This window comes from Schistosoma haematobium, chromosome 3, assembly GCF_000699445.3.
Source record: "Schistosoma haematobium chromosome 3, whole genome shotgun sequence".
Lineage (NCBI taxonomy): Eukaryota > Metazoa > Platyhelminthes > Trematoda > Strigeidida > Schistosomatidae > Schistosoma > Schistosoma haematobium.
Window position 1 is genome coordinate 37,508,765 of NC_067198.1, and position 14,453 is coordinate 37,523,217.

General features: G+C 38.5%; 1 protein-coding gene across 3 annotated transcripts; it reads right to left on the bottom strand.

Moving 5' to 3' along the window:
* Positions 1-342: 342 nt before the first annotated feature.
* Positions 343-5,220, bottom strand: MS3_00005703 (uncharacterized protein; the record flags this gene model as incomplete). Of its 3 annotated transcripts, none has more annotated exons than XM_051213801.1 (4): positions 5,173-5,220; positions 2,173-2,283; positions 1,980-2,138; positions 343-545 (listed from the first exon to the last, which is right to left on the bottom strand). In XM_051213801.1, the coding sequence occupies exons 1-4, from the start codon at positions 5,180-5,182 to the stop codon at positions 472-474; spliced, it is 354 nt and encodes a 117-aa protein (XP_051069805.1). In that variant the 5' UTR covers positions 5,183-5,220. The 3 variants fall into 3 exon arrangements, with proteins under 3 accessions (XP_051069805.1, XP_012796336.2, XP_051069806.1); XM_012940882.3 differs by lacking the exons at positions 343-545; positions 5,173-5,220 and adding exons at positions 1,283-1,409; positions 3,077-4,692 and having other exon boundaries at positions 1,976-2,138; XM_051213802.1 differs by lacking the exon at positions 343-545 and adding an exon at positions 1,883-1,948 and having other exon boundaries at positions 5,170-5,220.
* Between the last annotated feature and the right edge of the window lie 9,233 nt (positions 5,221-14,453).

Genomic DNA, 14,453 nt, shown 5'->3' on the forward strand with positions numbered 1-14,453 from the left:
GCACAAGTGTGGTAGTGTATGTCGATGCGGATCAACAGTTTTTCCGTTAGCATAAAACCTACATAGTGAACTGGTCCGTGTGTATACATAAACACAAATTTTTCCCGTTATGACTGCTGGGTACATGACCCTTAAAAACTAGTTTTAAAAACTTACTTATTCGACTAGAGGGATGTTGTAAATGCAAAGAACAAAACAGATATGCGATACAATGGATGGTTGAAAATATTTTTCTCACTCACGTATGTTATAATAATACGTTCACATAATAATCAGACTATTCACGTTATATGAGGTCCAGGATTCCCGATCCAGAATAGACAACTAGAGTATAGACTAGATAATACTTTATTCAACACAATTACAAGCAGTCACTCAGTGAGTCCGAAGTAGGAATCACTGAAATGAAGGGAAATCACATATTTAATAGTCAGCAGGCTGAGTACCCTTTTGTTCACGCTCAGCGACCAATCACATTTCACTCTCATTACCACACATCAATCTGAGTATCTTGTTTTTATTTATTTCAATAGCGTATGAAGTATCTATAAGATAAGTCATAGCAGTAGGGAATAACAACCCGTCATGACAAAATGAAAATATATACTGGTTATTAATAACCACAATTTGGTCCATATACTATGTCGGACCGAAGTTGCTACAAATATGTCAAACTTATATTACTATGCACAATGGTTTGTGGGTGATTGTTTTACATATACCTGTTGCTTAAACCAAAGCAGTGCCTTTAAATTACGTGGAAATGATAGTGACCTGGTAAACCGAGGTACGAGAACGTACTGCTTGAATATTTTGGAAAAGAATCAGCTTTCCATAATACTTGGACAATTCTAGACTTCGGGTGTTGAGACTATGTCTTAAAATAGGATGCAGTAGTGCACATACATCTCCATCTTACTACACTAGAGTAGGTGATTGCTATGCATTTATTTAGTTAAAAGAGGCCTACACAATTCATACAATAACCAGTAGAAAAGTTTACCACTGATTACATCGGAAATACTGTACAAAACTCCTTAACTTAAAACCAAGAAGTACCTTAAAAGCATGAGTCTATGTATTTACAAAGGCAACGAGGATGAACCTCTTAAGTGTACATTACGCGCTTAGGAATTTATCTTGCAGTCTTTTCGATATCTACCTAAAAGTTCGAATACGTATACCATACCAAAGCTGGCTGTAACGTTTTTAGAAAGGTTTGAGTGGTTTATTCTCCATGGAGACTTGACTAGATTGTCCTGTGCTCCTTAGAAGACAAAGGTCAATGTACAATAATTTGTAAAGGTCTAGGAGGTAGTATTACAGTATGCTTAACAGCAGCCACATCAGTTTTTTTAGCCTCCATAACCTTTCCATACCAACGCGACGATCGTCGAGTTGCGAGAGGCCTGATAAAGAACTCTAAGATAAGAGCTCTGCTCTATCCCGGGGGAATCATGTCATTTAGAGCTGAAGAATTTTACAATTATATGTTCCATCACTAATTCATATAAGTTCCTCGTGCTTGATGCGAACATTGTGTGAGGAGTTCTGAGGCTCGGCAACGTGTATTTGGGTGTATTGGAGACGATGTGAAGACACTGGCTTAAGTGGCATGGACATGTTCCACATATAGAGCTCGGTGGCCATACCATTTATTGGCACCAATGTCAGATGTTCCTAGTTAGTACTACATTTTCTACCAAAATTGTGACGCGGTTATATGTAGCTTATTTCTTGATCTTTCACTATAGCAAGAGCACTCATGTTTTAAATAAGTGTTCATATAAATCGTATAGTCACTGCGAGGAAAAGGACCTTTTATTACAGCGGCACACGTGGGTTGGACTCTTCTAAGCAACACCTAAATAAGCATTAGCCATTTAACTACTGAAAATTATATAATTAAGATTTTTAAGTCACTATTTGTATCTTTAAATCCACGGAACTACGTGAAATTATTTATTTTGATAACCTACAGGAACTTTTGTTGAAAATTTCAGGTGTAGTATATGCGGTGTAAATAATCATTGAAAATGTAATTGCTTGACTCAGCGGACGTAAATAGATTAAGTATCCGAATTCTTTACGGCTAGCATACTTCATGCGGATAAGCAGAGCTCCAGTGACAATCATACCTGGAAAGGGAATAATAATTTTAGTGTATCTTACCAACAGGTATCAAAGGATTTACTTTCATCATCAGGACCATTCGTTCAAATCCACTTGTTCTCCCGCAGTCCACAATTTGAGAGTCGTTCATTTTGTCAAGCATATCAACGTCTAAACATAGATTTTTCGAAAAAGAAACGCATAACACAAACAGTAAGGGGAGTAATGAATGGATATACAATGAACACAAATGACGTATTTACTCAAGAATCTCGCTTACCACACATCCTACTAACAAGAGAATGCTGTATTCAGTGCTAATAAATTTTAAAATCTGAGATAACTTGAGAGTATCTTATTGAACTTATGTTGCATTGCACAAGCAAGTCTTACATGCTACGCTCGCTCCTTATACATTTTAATATCGCAAAAACAGCTAATTGTAAGGACTTGTTTCCGTTACAACTGAATTTTTTTACGCACTCAGTCTATTCTTGAAAAACAGTGGAATATGTTATGTTAAGACTATAAAAGTTGAAACCTTGCGCTAGATATCATATTTCACCAACTAAAAAAAAAACAGCTTACTGTATATCAATTATACCGTTGAGACACAGTAGTACGGTCTCCCATTTAACCTGATTTCGAGAGTAAAGATGTGATTTGTACTGCTTAGTTTTGTAAACTAAGGGGTGGGAGTAGAACCAGTTCAGATTTGCAGTTTGACGATGGTGGTGAATAACTGATTGGAAAAGTTTATTTATTTGAACACACAAATATTAGTACAAGAGGGCACCAGATACACATGCGCCACACAAGTCACTTGGTTTGTGTGTGGGCTGCGATACTGCCCTGGTGCCCAGACCGAAGCAGGTGTTTATCTAATGGGGCCACATCCTGAGCCTTTGATCTAAAGTTCTAAACCACAAGGCAGTAGAGGTGTAGTTCCATGGTAGCCGGTGACCAACAATTTGTTCGTATGCCATTTGTTCCTTCAGAATCCTGGAGCCCATGTGCACCATTGGTTTAGAATCAGGGTTTCCGAACTCCCCTTGATGCATCTCATATATCCACTGACCCAGTTAAAGCGCTAGGCACTCGCCTTTCATCCTCAACTTAGTTAACAACACCCCCTCCGCAAGAAGGCAGTGATTAGGACTTCCCTGGCAGTGAATGTATACGAGCGTCTCGAGGAGATCGGACGCTCCCCACCTTCGGCCGTACCAGGGCATTTGGTGGCTTAAATTCAAATTTTACAGAGGACCATATAAGTAGAGAATCAGTGTCTGGTAGATATATAGCTTTTATTTACACTATTATCGATATATTTGTTTACAGGTTTTAGTCCGAATCTGGTGGCAGAGTTTTGAGAGGATATTTGAGAAATAAGAAAAACTAAGCTGATTTGTAGTAATACTGATTATGAGTACGAATAATATAGGACTTTTATTGTGTTGAAAGATACTGAATCCCCAAACATTGGTTGAACACATGCGAACAAAGCAAAAGTGAAATATTTTTAGTTGCTCATTTTGTAACAGACATAAGGTAGTAAGTCGAAGCATGCCCCCAAATGCCCTGGTACGGCCGAGAGTGGGAAGAGTCCGCTCTCCCTCTTGAAATGCTCTCACATGGCCATGCGTATATAGCCTCTGCCAGGGAAGTCCTAATCACTGACTTCTCGTGGCATTACTGTTGTTTACGAAAATGAGAGGACGAAAAGCGAATGTCCGGCGCTTTAACCGGATTACAAACCAATGGTGCACATAGGCTCCAGCATCCTGCGGGAACAAATGGCGTATGAACCAATTATTGGCCACCGGCTTCCATGGGACTGCACCTCCTTACGATGCCCCATTGCCTCGTGGATCAGACCTTCAGATCGAAGGCTCTGGGTGTGGCCCCCTAAGAGAACCACCTGCTTCGGTTGAGGCACCCGGGCAGTATCACAGCCCTCACACAAATCTAATGAGATGTGTGTGGCGCAGATGTATTTGGTGCCTCCTTGTACCAATATCTATGTGTTTAAATAAATAAATAAATAATAATAAACCGAAGCATCAAATAATAGGATACTCAGAACGAAATGCATTTGAGCAGTTTTGACTGATTACTAGTTATTCCTAAGTTCATGATTAGAGAGTTTCATCATTACGAACGTACACGGGAGTTGTTGCACGGCGACCCTGGGAAATACCCGTGTGCTACATGCTACGTTGATAAGAACTGATTGACTGAAGTCATAATATACAGCTTTAACCGCCGACAATTGACACAATTCAGTCAATATAAGTATTCGGCTTGATAATTCTCCAAATTTTTCAAACTTACGCAAAAATAAACGAACAATGTTACTTAGGTTAACAATTTTTTAGTGTGTGTGAAACACGCTTCGGTTTTTAGATAGTTTTAACGAATTAATCTACCAAAATCGGAATATCAGTTACTCAGAGTTTAAGCTGCGTCTAGCCTTTGGGATGAAAATACCTGGATGAATTCGCATAACACCAATAGCTTGTATTAATCATGAATTAACTTTAAATCTCAGAGGTAGTGGGGCCAGTTAGGGAGACTACTTACTTCTTAAAGTATTATAAGCTTTTAGTACAGCTGGAAAATACTGAAAAGTACCTCCGACATATCTTTCAGTGTGAATACCCCAGCAAATATCATATATTCTTACCTAGATATGACTTAGAATACATGAAATACAACGAAGTGCTACAACTGTAGATTAATTACCGAGAACCCTAAATTGTTTCGAGACTAAAAACTATTTTCAACCACTTGGATCTTCTTCATTAATGTGCATATTCGTTTGCATACTAAAGACTGATGACGGTTTCCCGAATCTCGACGAAACCCATGGATTAATTATGCGGCTAAGCATCCAGACTTCCAGATTTAGTAAGACTGATGTTTTTATCAGTCGTTAGAATTTTCAGTTTCTTGCATTTTATTAACAAAGTCTTACAACTGTGGGGAGAATTCGATCAACTTTGGAAAGACAGTTTTTTATGAGAAGAACAAACCCTAGCAAAATAAACACACACTAACGACCTTGAGCCATCAGTAAATTTTCAAAACACACACGGGGTAATAAATCGGTTGAGCCGAGTTAATTATTGTAGCTTGTTAACCATCGAAGATCAAGATTCTCTTAAGGAGTTTCCGGAAAAACTTTTCAAACGAAAACTATCATAACAGTTTCATATCAGATTCAGAATTATGTAGTTAGGACAGGAGATTTACGGCCTGTGATAGTATTTTTCTAGTAAGCTTTTGAGTGTGTCTAGTCTTCTCGTAAATGAGCCAATTGCGGAGGTAGACACCACTGCTTCGGGTAACAAGTTCCACGGATTGAAAACTAGATGTGAATATCTGTATGATACGGGCATTTTGTTCATTCTTGGATTTTCTATTCGCCTGCTATGTCCCCTGAGATGTCCTGATCCAGTGAGAAGAAATGGAGAGTATTCATTAGGTTCAAAAGCATTTCTTAGTATTGTATACATCAAAAATCAGTTTATCTCTAATTCTGCGGTAGGGCAGAGTAATGGAGTATAGCTCTTCAAGCGGCTATTTGTATGGTAAAGACCGGAGTTCTGGAATTGCACGGCTAGCTGCCCTCTGTACATTTTTTAGGATATCCAAGTCACCTTTCAAACAGAGGCTTGCAGCCTGGACAAAGTTCTCAAGCTTGATTCTCATTAACGTTGTGTATACTCCAGTGAACATGGTAGTATCTATATTGTTGAATGTATAGTTGCATTGAACTGTGTAGCAATAATAAATCCCTAAAACAAATAGCTTTGTAACTCTTCGACATTTTATGCTGACCACATTAGTTTTACTGGACTCACTAAGCTGAAAGCGCGCGGTCATGGATTTGCACCAGATCACTAGTGGGAACGCCGTGTTCAACAACCCCTGCAATCGCTAGCCAGATTAGATCAGACGATCCTCGATATATTGGTAGCCTATCAAATATATCTTCGAACCTCCTTACTTCTGTCTTTTGGTTTCACTTGGTGGGTACGATTCATATTGGGTGTTGCTGATTAAAGTGTTGTCAAACTCCGGATGCATATGGCATCTTCATTGGTGAGCCCGATACGGCCTGATACATCAACATGCAAAGCGTTGGTCAGTTCCTTTTTGGGATTTTATACATCATTAATTCACATTAATTTTTATATGTTGTGATGTCGGTTTCTGTGTTTTTGGACATATATATATAAATATTTCCTCGTCCATTCTTGTACGTGATATCTCACAATGACGGATAAGATACCTAAGGTTCGTAAGTTAAAGACTGTCACCACCTCCTTTTCAATTATTGCCCTTCTGGCCAGAGAACATCGAAGCCTGGTTCTACCACTCAGAGGCCAACTTGTGCGAGCACACGCGTGAGAAATTCCTCGCAGTATTGAAGGCACTACGATTGGCTTCCAGTATTATCTATCATGTTTCACTGACTAAAAACTCACAAGGCATGTATGAAGAATTAACACTTATTAATAGCAATTCACAGCGTCCTCGTATGGGTAGTTATGTCCAGAAATCTCCAAAACTAAGACATTGATGGGTTGCATCATGACGTTGGAAACTAAAGGTTTCAGGCTCCTGAATGAAATGATGGATTCTATTACACCTGTTTCCACAATGGAGTCGTGCACTGCAGCAAGGGACTTATACAATCGCTTTTGAATATGAGCATTACCTTTCGAAATGGTGGGTAAAGATAGATGATCGTTAGAATTCCTAGAATGAAGGGAATCTTAATTACAAGGTTTAGTATTACTTGAAGCAAAACGAACAGCAGTTTTGAATACCAACTTAATATGTCCAATCTTACCACGTTTAAAACATTTGGCATTACAAAACGCATATGAATTAAGAAAATGAAATTTCCTATGGGATAAACATTTACCCGATTTTCTCTCAACTATGTGGTTTGCTTCTCTATTCCTTGTTGAATCCCCTTTCATATTTTTAAGAGAAATATAATCACTATTGAACAAACGCAAGTGTGATCAACCCTGAGATAGTATTTCATCATGACGACTGAGCAAAGTATTAGAAATATTCACCGGCTGCATATCAAGTTCATCCAGCTATCTTTTCAAACCTGGCATGTTGATTCGTGCAATTTTTCAATCACGCAGCTGCACATAGATTCAATCACCAAAATCGCATCTAGCAGCTTGTTTTTTGCAATTCAAGGAGGAAGTTCATAAACTTCGGTTGTCAAAAATACCTCTCTCCTTACTGTTAATTCCTTGACTACGACTTTTCAATGTATCTCACCAGTGTTCTGGCTTTTAAATCTTCATTCAGTGTGCAAAGTTGAAAGTGAGGGGGATTTTCATATTTCTTAAACAATGGGAAAAAAGTAACATAGGCTAGGCTATCGAAGAAATATTTATAAATGTTATCAGTGACGTAATAGGTTTGTGTTATGTGGCAAGCCCATTTGACTATTGTATCATTTATCTAGTCATTGTAACTCAGACTCAATCCACTATGTTAATTTCGGTGTGTATGATCGAAAGTATGTCTGTACATTAACGCTTAAGCTATCTTCCTATTGGTCTCAATGTTCAGATAATCGATAATCTATCCACACCCGATTAACTCTCAAATATATATGGATTTTTTAACAGACTCACACACTCTCTCTGTTTCATCGTGTGCTTGCTCACCGTACGCTTGTGGATTATTATTATTCATTAACAATAAACTATCTCTATAACTGGTGTTCAGGCTTTTTAATAATCTCGAGTAAATTCGCAATTCTACTAGGAGATTAAGCCTACCTAAAATACTCAGTTACGGGATATTATTATTTGGAGTCAGATATAGAGGACATTAGCCTCAACATTTTGGTGACCCGCCTTTAGAACGCGCACCATTTTCCTACAAAGTCTGCTGCATTCTCTTCAAGCGTATCATATAGAACTTCATATTGGAATTATTATTATAATTGATAACAATCCATTGACAGTCATAATAAATTCACTCATAACATTTTCCCTTTGGAATTATTACTGTATATTCTCATATATATACTCAAAGTGACAATTTTTCTTTTCGGTGAGTCTTATATATTTTTTTTGTTATTTTTGATTTCTTCATATTGTATATTTCAAACCTCAGTTTATTATTATTATTGCTCCTTCGTACCATGTCAGTTGATAATTCGCTAAGCCTACCATCTGAATCTATTTCCGTGGGTGCCATCTCTGTACCTTTACCCATTTTTAATCCACGAAAGGCTGAACTCTGGTTTGCTCGCTTAGAAAGCTTTTTTGTAGCAAACAAAATCACAAACCAGAGTACGAAATTTAGTTATGTAAATTCACTGCTGCCAGATGACGTCATTGAACAAGTGCCGGATGTCATTTTTAAGCCGGATCCTGACTCACCATTCGATTGTCTAAAAAGAGAGGTCATTCGTGTCACATCTCTCACCGACCAACAGACAATTGATCAACTTTTAGCCAACGTGGAGCTAGGTGACAATACACCGTCACAGTTAGAACGCCACATAACAAACTTATTAGGAAATCGGACAGTAGACAAACGTCTACTATATCAATTGTGGCTCAGACGTCTCCCTCAAAACATTCAACAGATACTAGCAATTGGAGACGAAGACGTTGATTTTGATAGACTAGCAGACATAGCCGACAGAATTTACGAACGGTCCAAGACTCACCTTGTATCTCAAATCCAATCAAGCTCAGCTGACGAGATCGCCGAGTTACGACGATCAGTTGATACCCTTACGAAACAGATAGCTCAGATCCAATTATTGAATGCCTCCCACAGCAAGCGTAGAGGAACATCCACAAGCCGTAGACGACGTAGTCCAAGCACTACTAGACACAACATTTGTTGGTACCATAGAACATATGGCAAACAAGCTAGAAAATGTACTCCGCCTTGTAACCTTGCAAGCACACAGAAAAAGGAACGTCAAGACCGTAGAATAATGACGACTGCACTCACAGACCACAACTTTCAAGACAGTCGTCTATTATATGTTACAGACAAAAGAACCGGCACACAGTTTTTAGTCGACACTGGGGCAGAGGTTAGTGTAGTACCACCTACTGCACTCGAGAAAAACACACCTGACCCCAAACTAAAACTACAAGCTGCAAACAGGTCTGACATCAAGACGTACGGCAAAAGGCGGTTGCAATTAAATTTCGGTCCTAAATCTAATTTTTTCTGGAGTTTCATCATAGCGGACATCCTCGTTCCTATAATCGGCATTGATTTTCTGCAATTCCACAAAATACTGGTAGACGTCAGAAATAGGAAACTTGTCCTTGCCGAACAGAGTAAGGAAATTAGAGGAATTATATCAAATGAGACTTCCATACATTTATTAGTTAAACCTCATCATGAGAACAACAAATACGTCAATTTACTTATTCAGTTTCCAGATTTATTACGACCGAGTTTCAAACACGACAAACCGACGCATACCGTCGTACACCACATAAAGACAGAGGGTCCTCCAGTGTTCACACGTCCAAGACGCCTTGATCCCTCTCGTCTGGCTATCGCAAAGAACGAATTCAACAAAATGATTGAGTTGGGCATCATACGCCCCTCCGATAGTCCGTGGGTATCACCGCTCCATATGGTACCTAAGAAAAACTCTTCCGAAGTTAGACCGTGCGGTGACTATAGAGCTCTCAACAGCCGGACCATACCAGATAGATATCCTCTCCCACATTTGCATGACTTCACTCATAGCCTATCTGACGTGTCGATTTTTTCAAAAATTGATCTCGTCCGTGCTTACCATCACATTCCAATTCATCCGGACGATGTTCCTGAAACAGCCATTACTACCCCCTTTGGACTATACGAATTCGTCCGTATGCCTTTCGGATTAAGGAATGCTGCACAAAGTTTCCAGCGTTTTATTGACCAAGTGGTACGGGACTTACCGTTTGTGTATGCTTACATAGATGACCTACTTATAGCAGGCAAAGATGAAAATGAACATCTAACTCATCTGAAAATGCTTTTTGAGAGGCTAAACGAGTATGGGTTAGCAGTCAATCCTGACAAATGTGAGTTCGGAAAACAATCCCTCACCTTTTTAGGTCACGTACTTGATAAGCAAGGCATTAAACCAGTTCCTGAGGAAACACAAGCTATCAAAAATTATCCTTTGCCTGATTCATTCAAGAAACTACGACGTTTCCTTGGGATGATCAACTTTTACAGACGTTTTATCCCTAAATGTGCAGACTTAGCAAAACCACTAACTGGTTTATTAAGGGGACGAGCTAAATCATTAGCAATGACACCGCAAGCAATTCAAGCATTTGATCAGTTGAAAAGCGCTTTAAGCACAGAAGCAGTACTCGCACGACGAAAGGTTGATGCACCTTTAGCAATAATGACCGACGCTTCTAACGTAGCATTAGGTGCTGTACTTCAGCAACGTGTCAATGAACAATGGCAACCCCTTGCATTTTTCTCAAAAAAGCTAAACGCAACGCAAACAAAATATAGCACATTCAGTAGAGAACTGTTGGCTATCTACTTAGCCATCAAACACTTTCGCTACATGTTAGAAGGCAATTCTTTCACGATATATACTGATCACAAACCCCTAACTAAGTCCTTGATGTACAATCATGATAAATATAGTCCGCGCGAAATTCGTCAACTAGAATTCATTTCACAATTTGCAGCTGATATACGCTATATTAAAGGCAATGCAAATGAGGCAGCAGATGCACTATCGAGATTAAATATCAATACCTTCTCGATCCCTGATATAGACTATCAAGAAATGGCAAAGCATCAAAAGCTCGATACGGAGCTACAAAAGCTTTTGCAGTCTAAGGAAACGAAATTATTATTCCAAAACATCCCCATAAACAACAAGGACACCTTAACTTGTGATACCTCAACAGGTAAAACTCGCCCTTTTGTACCTTACGGTATGAGACGAAATATTTTTGAGAAAAAACAGACAACTGTAAAACCGTCTAAACCTGCAGCAGAGCAAGCACCATTCAAACTACCTGCAACAAGCAACACTTCAAATCAAAGTTCAGCAGCAGCACAAACTACAACAAGATCAGGAAGAAGAGTACATTGGCCAGATAGGTATGTAGCAACCACTATATTTATCTAGACCAAATCCTGAGACTACTCTTATAACACATAAAAATCCTACTTTATTTTGATTACAATTTTTTTTATTGGCCCCACGGATCATCATTATGCTTACATTTTAACTTTATACAATTCATTAATGTTAAATATACACTTGTATATACGATATGAAACGTTTCAACACACAAGCTGTTATTACAATTTTACGCTTACTCATCATATTGAGTTGTACTTTCATTTTTAAAACAGTTCCGTTCTTTGTCTCTTTGTCGAACATAGATGTTAATCCAACATTTTTTTGGTACATAAAAACATCAAGGTTCTGGATGGGAGCTTATGTGGCAAGCCCATTTGACTATTGTATCATTTATCTAGTCATTGTAACTCAGACTCAATCCACTATGTTAATTTCGGTGTGTATGATCGAAAGTATGTCTGTACATTAACGCTTAAGCTATCTTCCTATTGGTCTCAATGTTCAGATAATCGATAATCTATCCACACCCGATTAACTCTCAAATATATATGGATTTTTTAACAGACTCACACACTCTCTCTGTTTCATCGTGTGCTTGCTCACCGTACGCTTGTGGATTATTATTATTCATTAACAATAAACTATCTCTATAACTGGTGTTCAGGCTTTTTAATAATCTCGAGTAAATTCGCAATTCTACTAGGAGATTAAGCCTACCTAAAATACTCAGTTACGGGATATTATTATTTGGAGTCAGATATAGAGGACATTAGCCTCAACAGTTATTTGCGGTTCACTGGGATTAAGCTGAGACAGACACATATTTTGCACAAGGGCTTTTATGACCCCTATTTAGACTGATAAAATCGTTTCTCCCGACTCTACACGTAGAATTTCAATTGCTCGACAGAAATACCCATTGTGGTTTTCTCCATCTTCAATTCCTTAGATGGTTCTCGTAACCGCGACCTAAATTTCTATGGCAACGTCAAGTAAAAAGGTGCGGTGTGTGATTTAAATCTTCACTCCGAGTTTAGTTTGTGTAAACAGAAGCGAGTGTATTTCTATGCGTTTCTGGAAGGATATTAACTACCCAGCCAGATGGTTTCAAGAAGCTTCCATTCAACGCTGACTGGGTAAAATGTTTTCGAGCATCTTCAAGGTCCCTCCTGCAGTTTTCTAGGGATACTTTGGATATCCTTAACAACTCAAACTTCATTGATCATGAATAAACAAATCATTGGTGTGAACTTGAATACTGTTTACTAAATGCGGATTATCACGTAGGTCAACTCTATTGATTTCATTTTCTAACTGAAACAAAATTCGTGAACGATTTTTGTCACGAACGACTGTGTGTTTAGGCCTAACGTTGCTGATAGTTATTATGACAAAAATATTATTTTAATAGTTGAATCTATGATTTGATGTAAGCTAGACCACTATTGAAAACCTGAAGGCAGTGAATGGCCGTTCGGCTCTATTAAAATTACTACAATCTTCATAAACTCCATGATGATAATAATCATCGTATGCTCGTTACTGAAGTTCTAGCGAGAAGCCGTGACCCGTGGGGTCCAATCCGTGTCGGGCTAGAGATGGAACAATATATTGAATATGAATAAAAGATTATGTAACAACAAGGCGGGAAGAAAAAATTCAATGGATTCGAATCGGTTGGACGGCATGGCGCAAACTTGCATGTGTGGTCACTCTTAAGTGTTGTTACATAATCTTTTATTCATATTCAATATATTGTTCCATCTCTGGCCTAAGTTTGTTCTCCATCATATATTGATAATTGTTACGATGCAATGAGTTGGTGTAGACAATGATGTGACTTACACGCAGGATCTCATAGATTAGGTAGTTACGTCATGAAAAATCCTCAATCTAAGGATTAAGACTATTATTAAAGTGGTACTAATAATGAGGTAGATCATAATTCTACAAGGCTCTGGTCATGTACTACCTTATTAGAACCATGGACAATGAGGTCATCTTGATAGACTTCAGCACCTCCAGGACCACTGATTACATTATTCATCACTTTCTGAAGTGTGGCTGGAGAAGAACGAAGACTGCACATTCGCCTTCCATCCTCTCAATTTAGTTAACAACACCCCCCTCCGCAAGAAGGCAGTGAGTAGGACCTCCCTTGCAGTGAATGCGTACGAGCGTTTTGAGGAGATCGGACTCTTCCCACCTTCGGCCGTACCAGGGCAATTGAAGGCTAATACGGATATGGAGTTTGTGGGGACTGTAGTAACTTGAATAGTTTAATTCATGGGTCGATATAAGTCAGACCACTATTGGAAACCTGGAAGTAACGGACGTCCTAGCATGGCACTCCATAACAATGCGCGTCCACAGTTCTGCAGGTGGGATTCAAATCCAGGCCCTTCGATCTCGTACGCAAGGTTATCAGCTTTAGACCAGTGAGTCGGCATTCGACAGTGGTAATGTACATTTACATCGATCCATGAATGGCTGTGCAACCATTTACATATCGTAGACCATAATTCTACAGGTTTACTTGCAACATTTTAAGTTACCAAAAAAGCTACGGAAAATGACAAGATGTTAGAAAAGTTGAATATTTATGTCTTCTTTTTGTTTATCACCTTAAAGTGGTTTATTTTTTCTTGTATTCTACTAAGGAAAAGTAAATTTTAGCGTTAATCCAAGAAAACATAAATAAATTATACGAACGATCTGTGTCGTGAACACTGTCACTGAATGTTGACGAAAGTTGATTTACTTACATTCGCCGTAGCTCTAATCTAGATCTGGCTAAACACAAAAACACACTGAGACCTCTCAGCATCGTTCATGACTTGGGTTTGAGGTATAGCAACAGAATGAACTCCTCCAAGCATATTGCTTCCCAAGTATCCAAAGCAAGAAACCTCATAGAATTTATGATGATAAATTTCAGTAACACGGAATCTAGATTAATATTATCTATAAATGTATCATACCCATCGTTGAATATAGCAGTTTAGTCTATAGTAATTGCAGCGATAATGATTTGATGAAAATTGAAGTTTTCCAAAGAAGACCCACCAAAGCTGCTTAGGAGCATTATCATCAACTGAAGTTAGAGTCTCTGAATCAGGCGCATTAAACCAAAGCTTGCCTTTATCTAATGGCTCATAAATAGCATTTTTTAATCTTTAGCATCCACCCCTTTGTACTCCATTACATC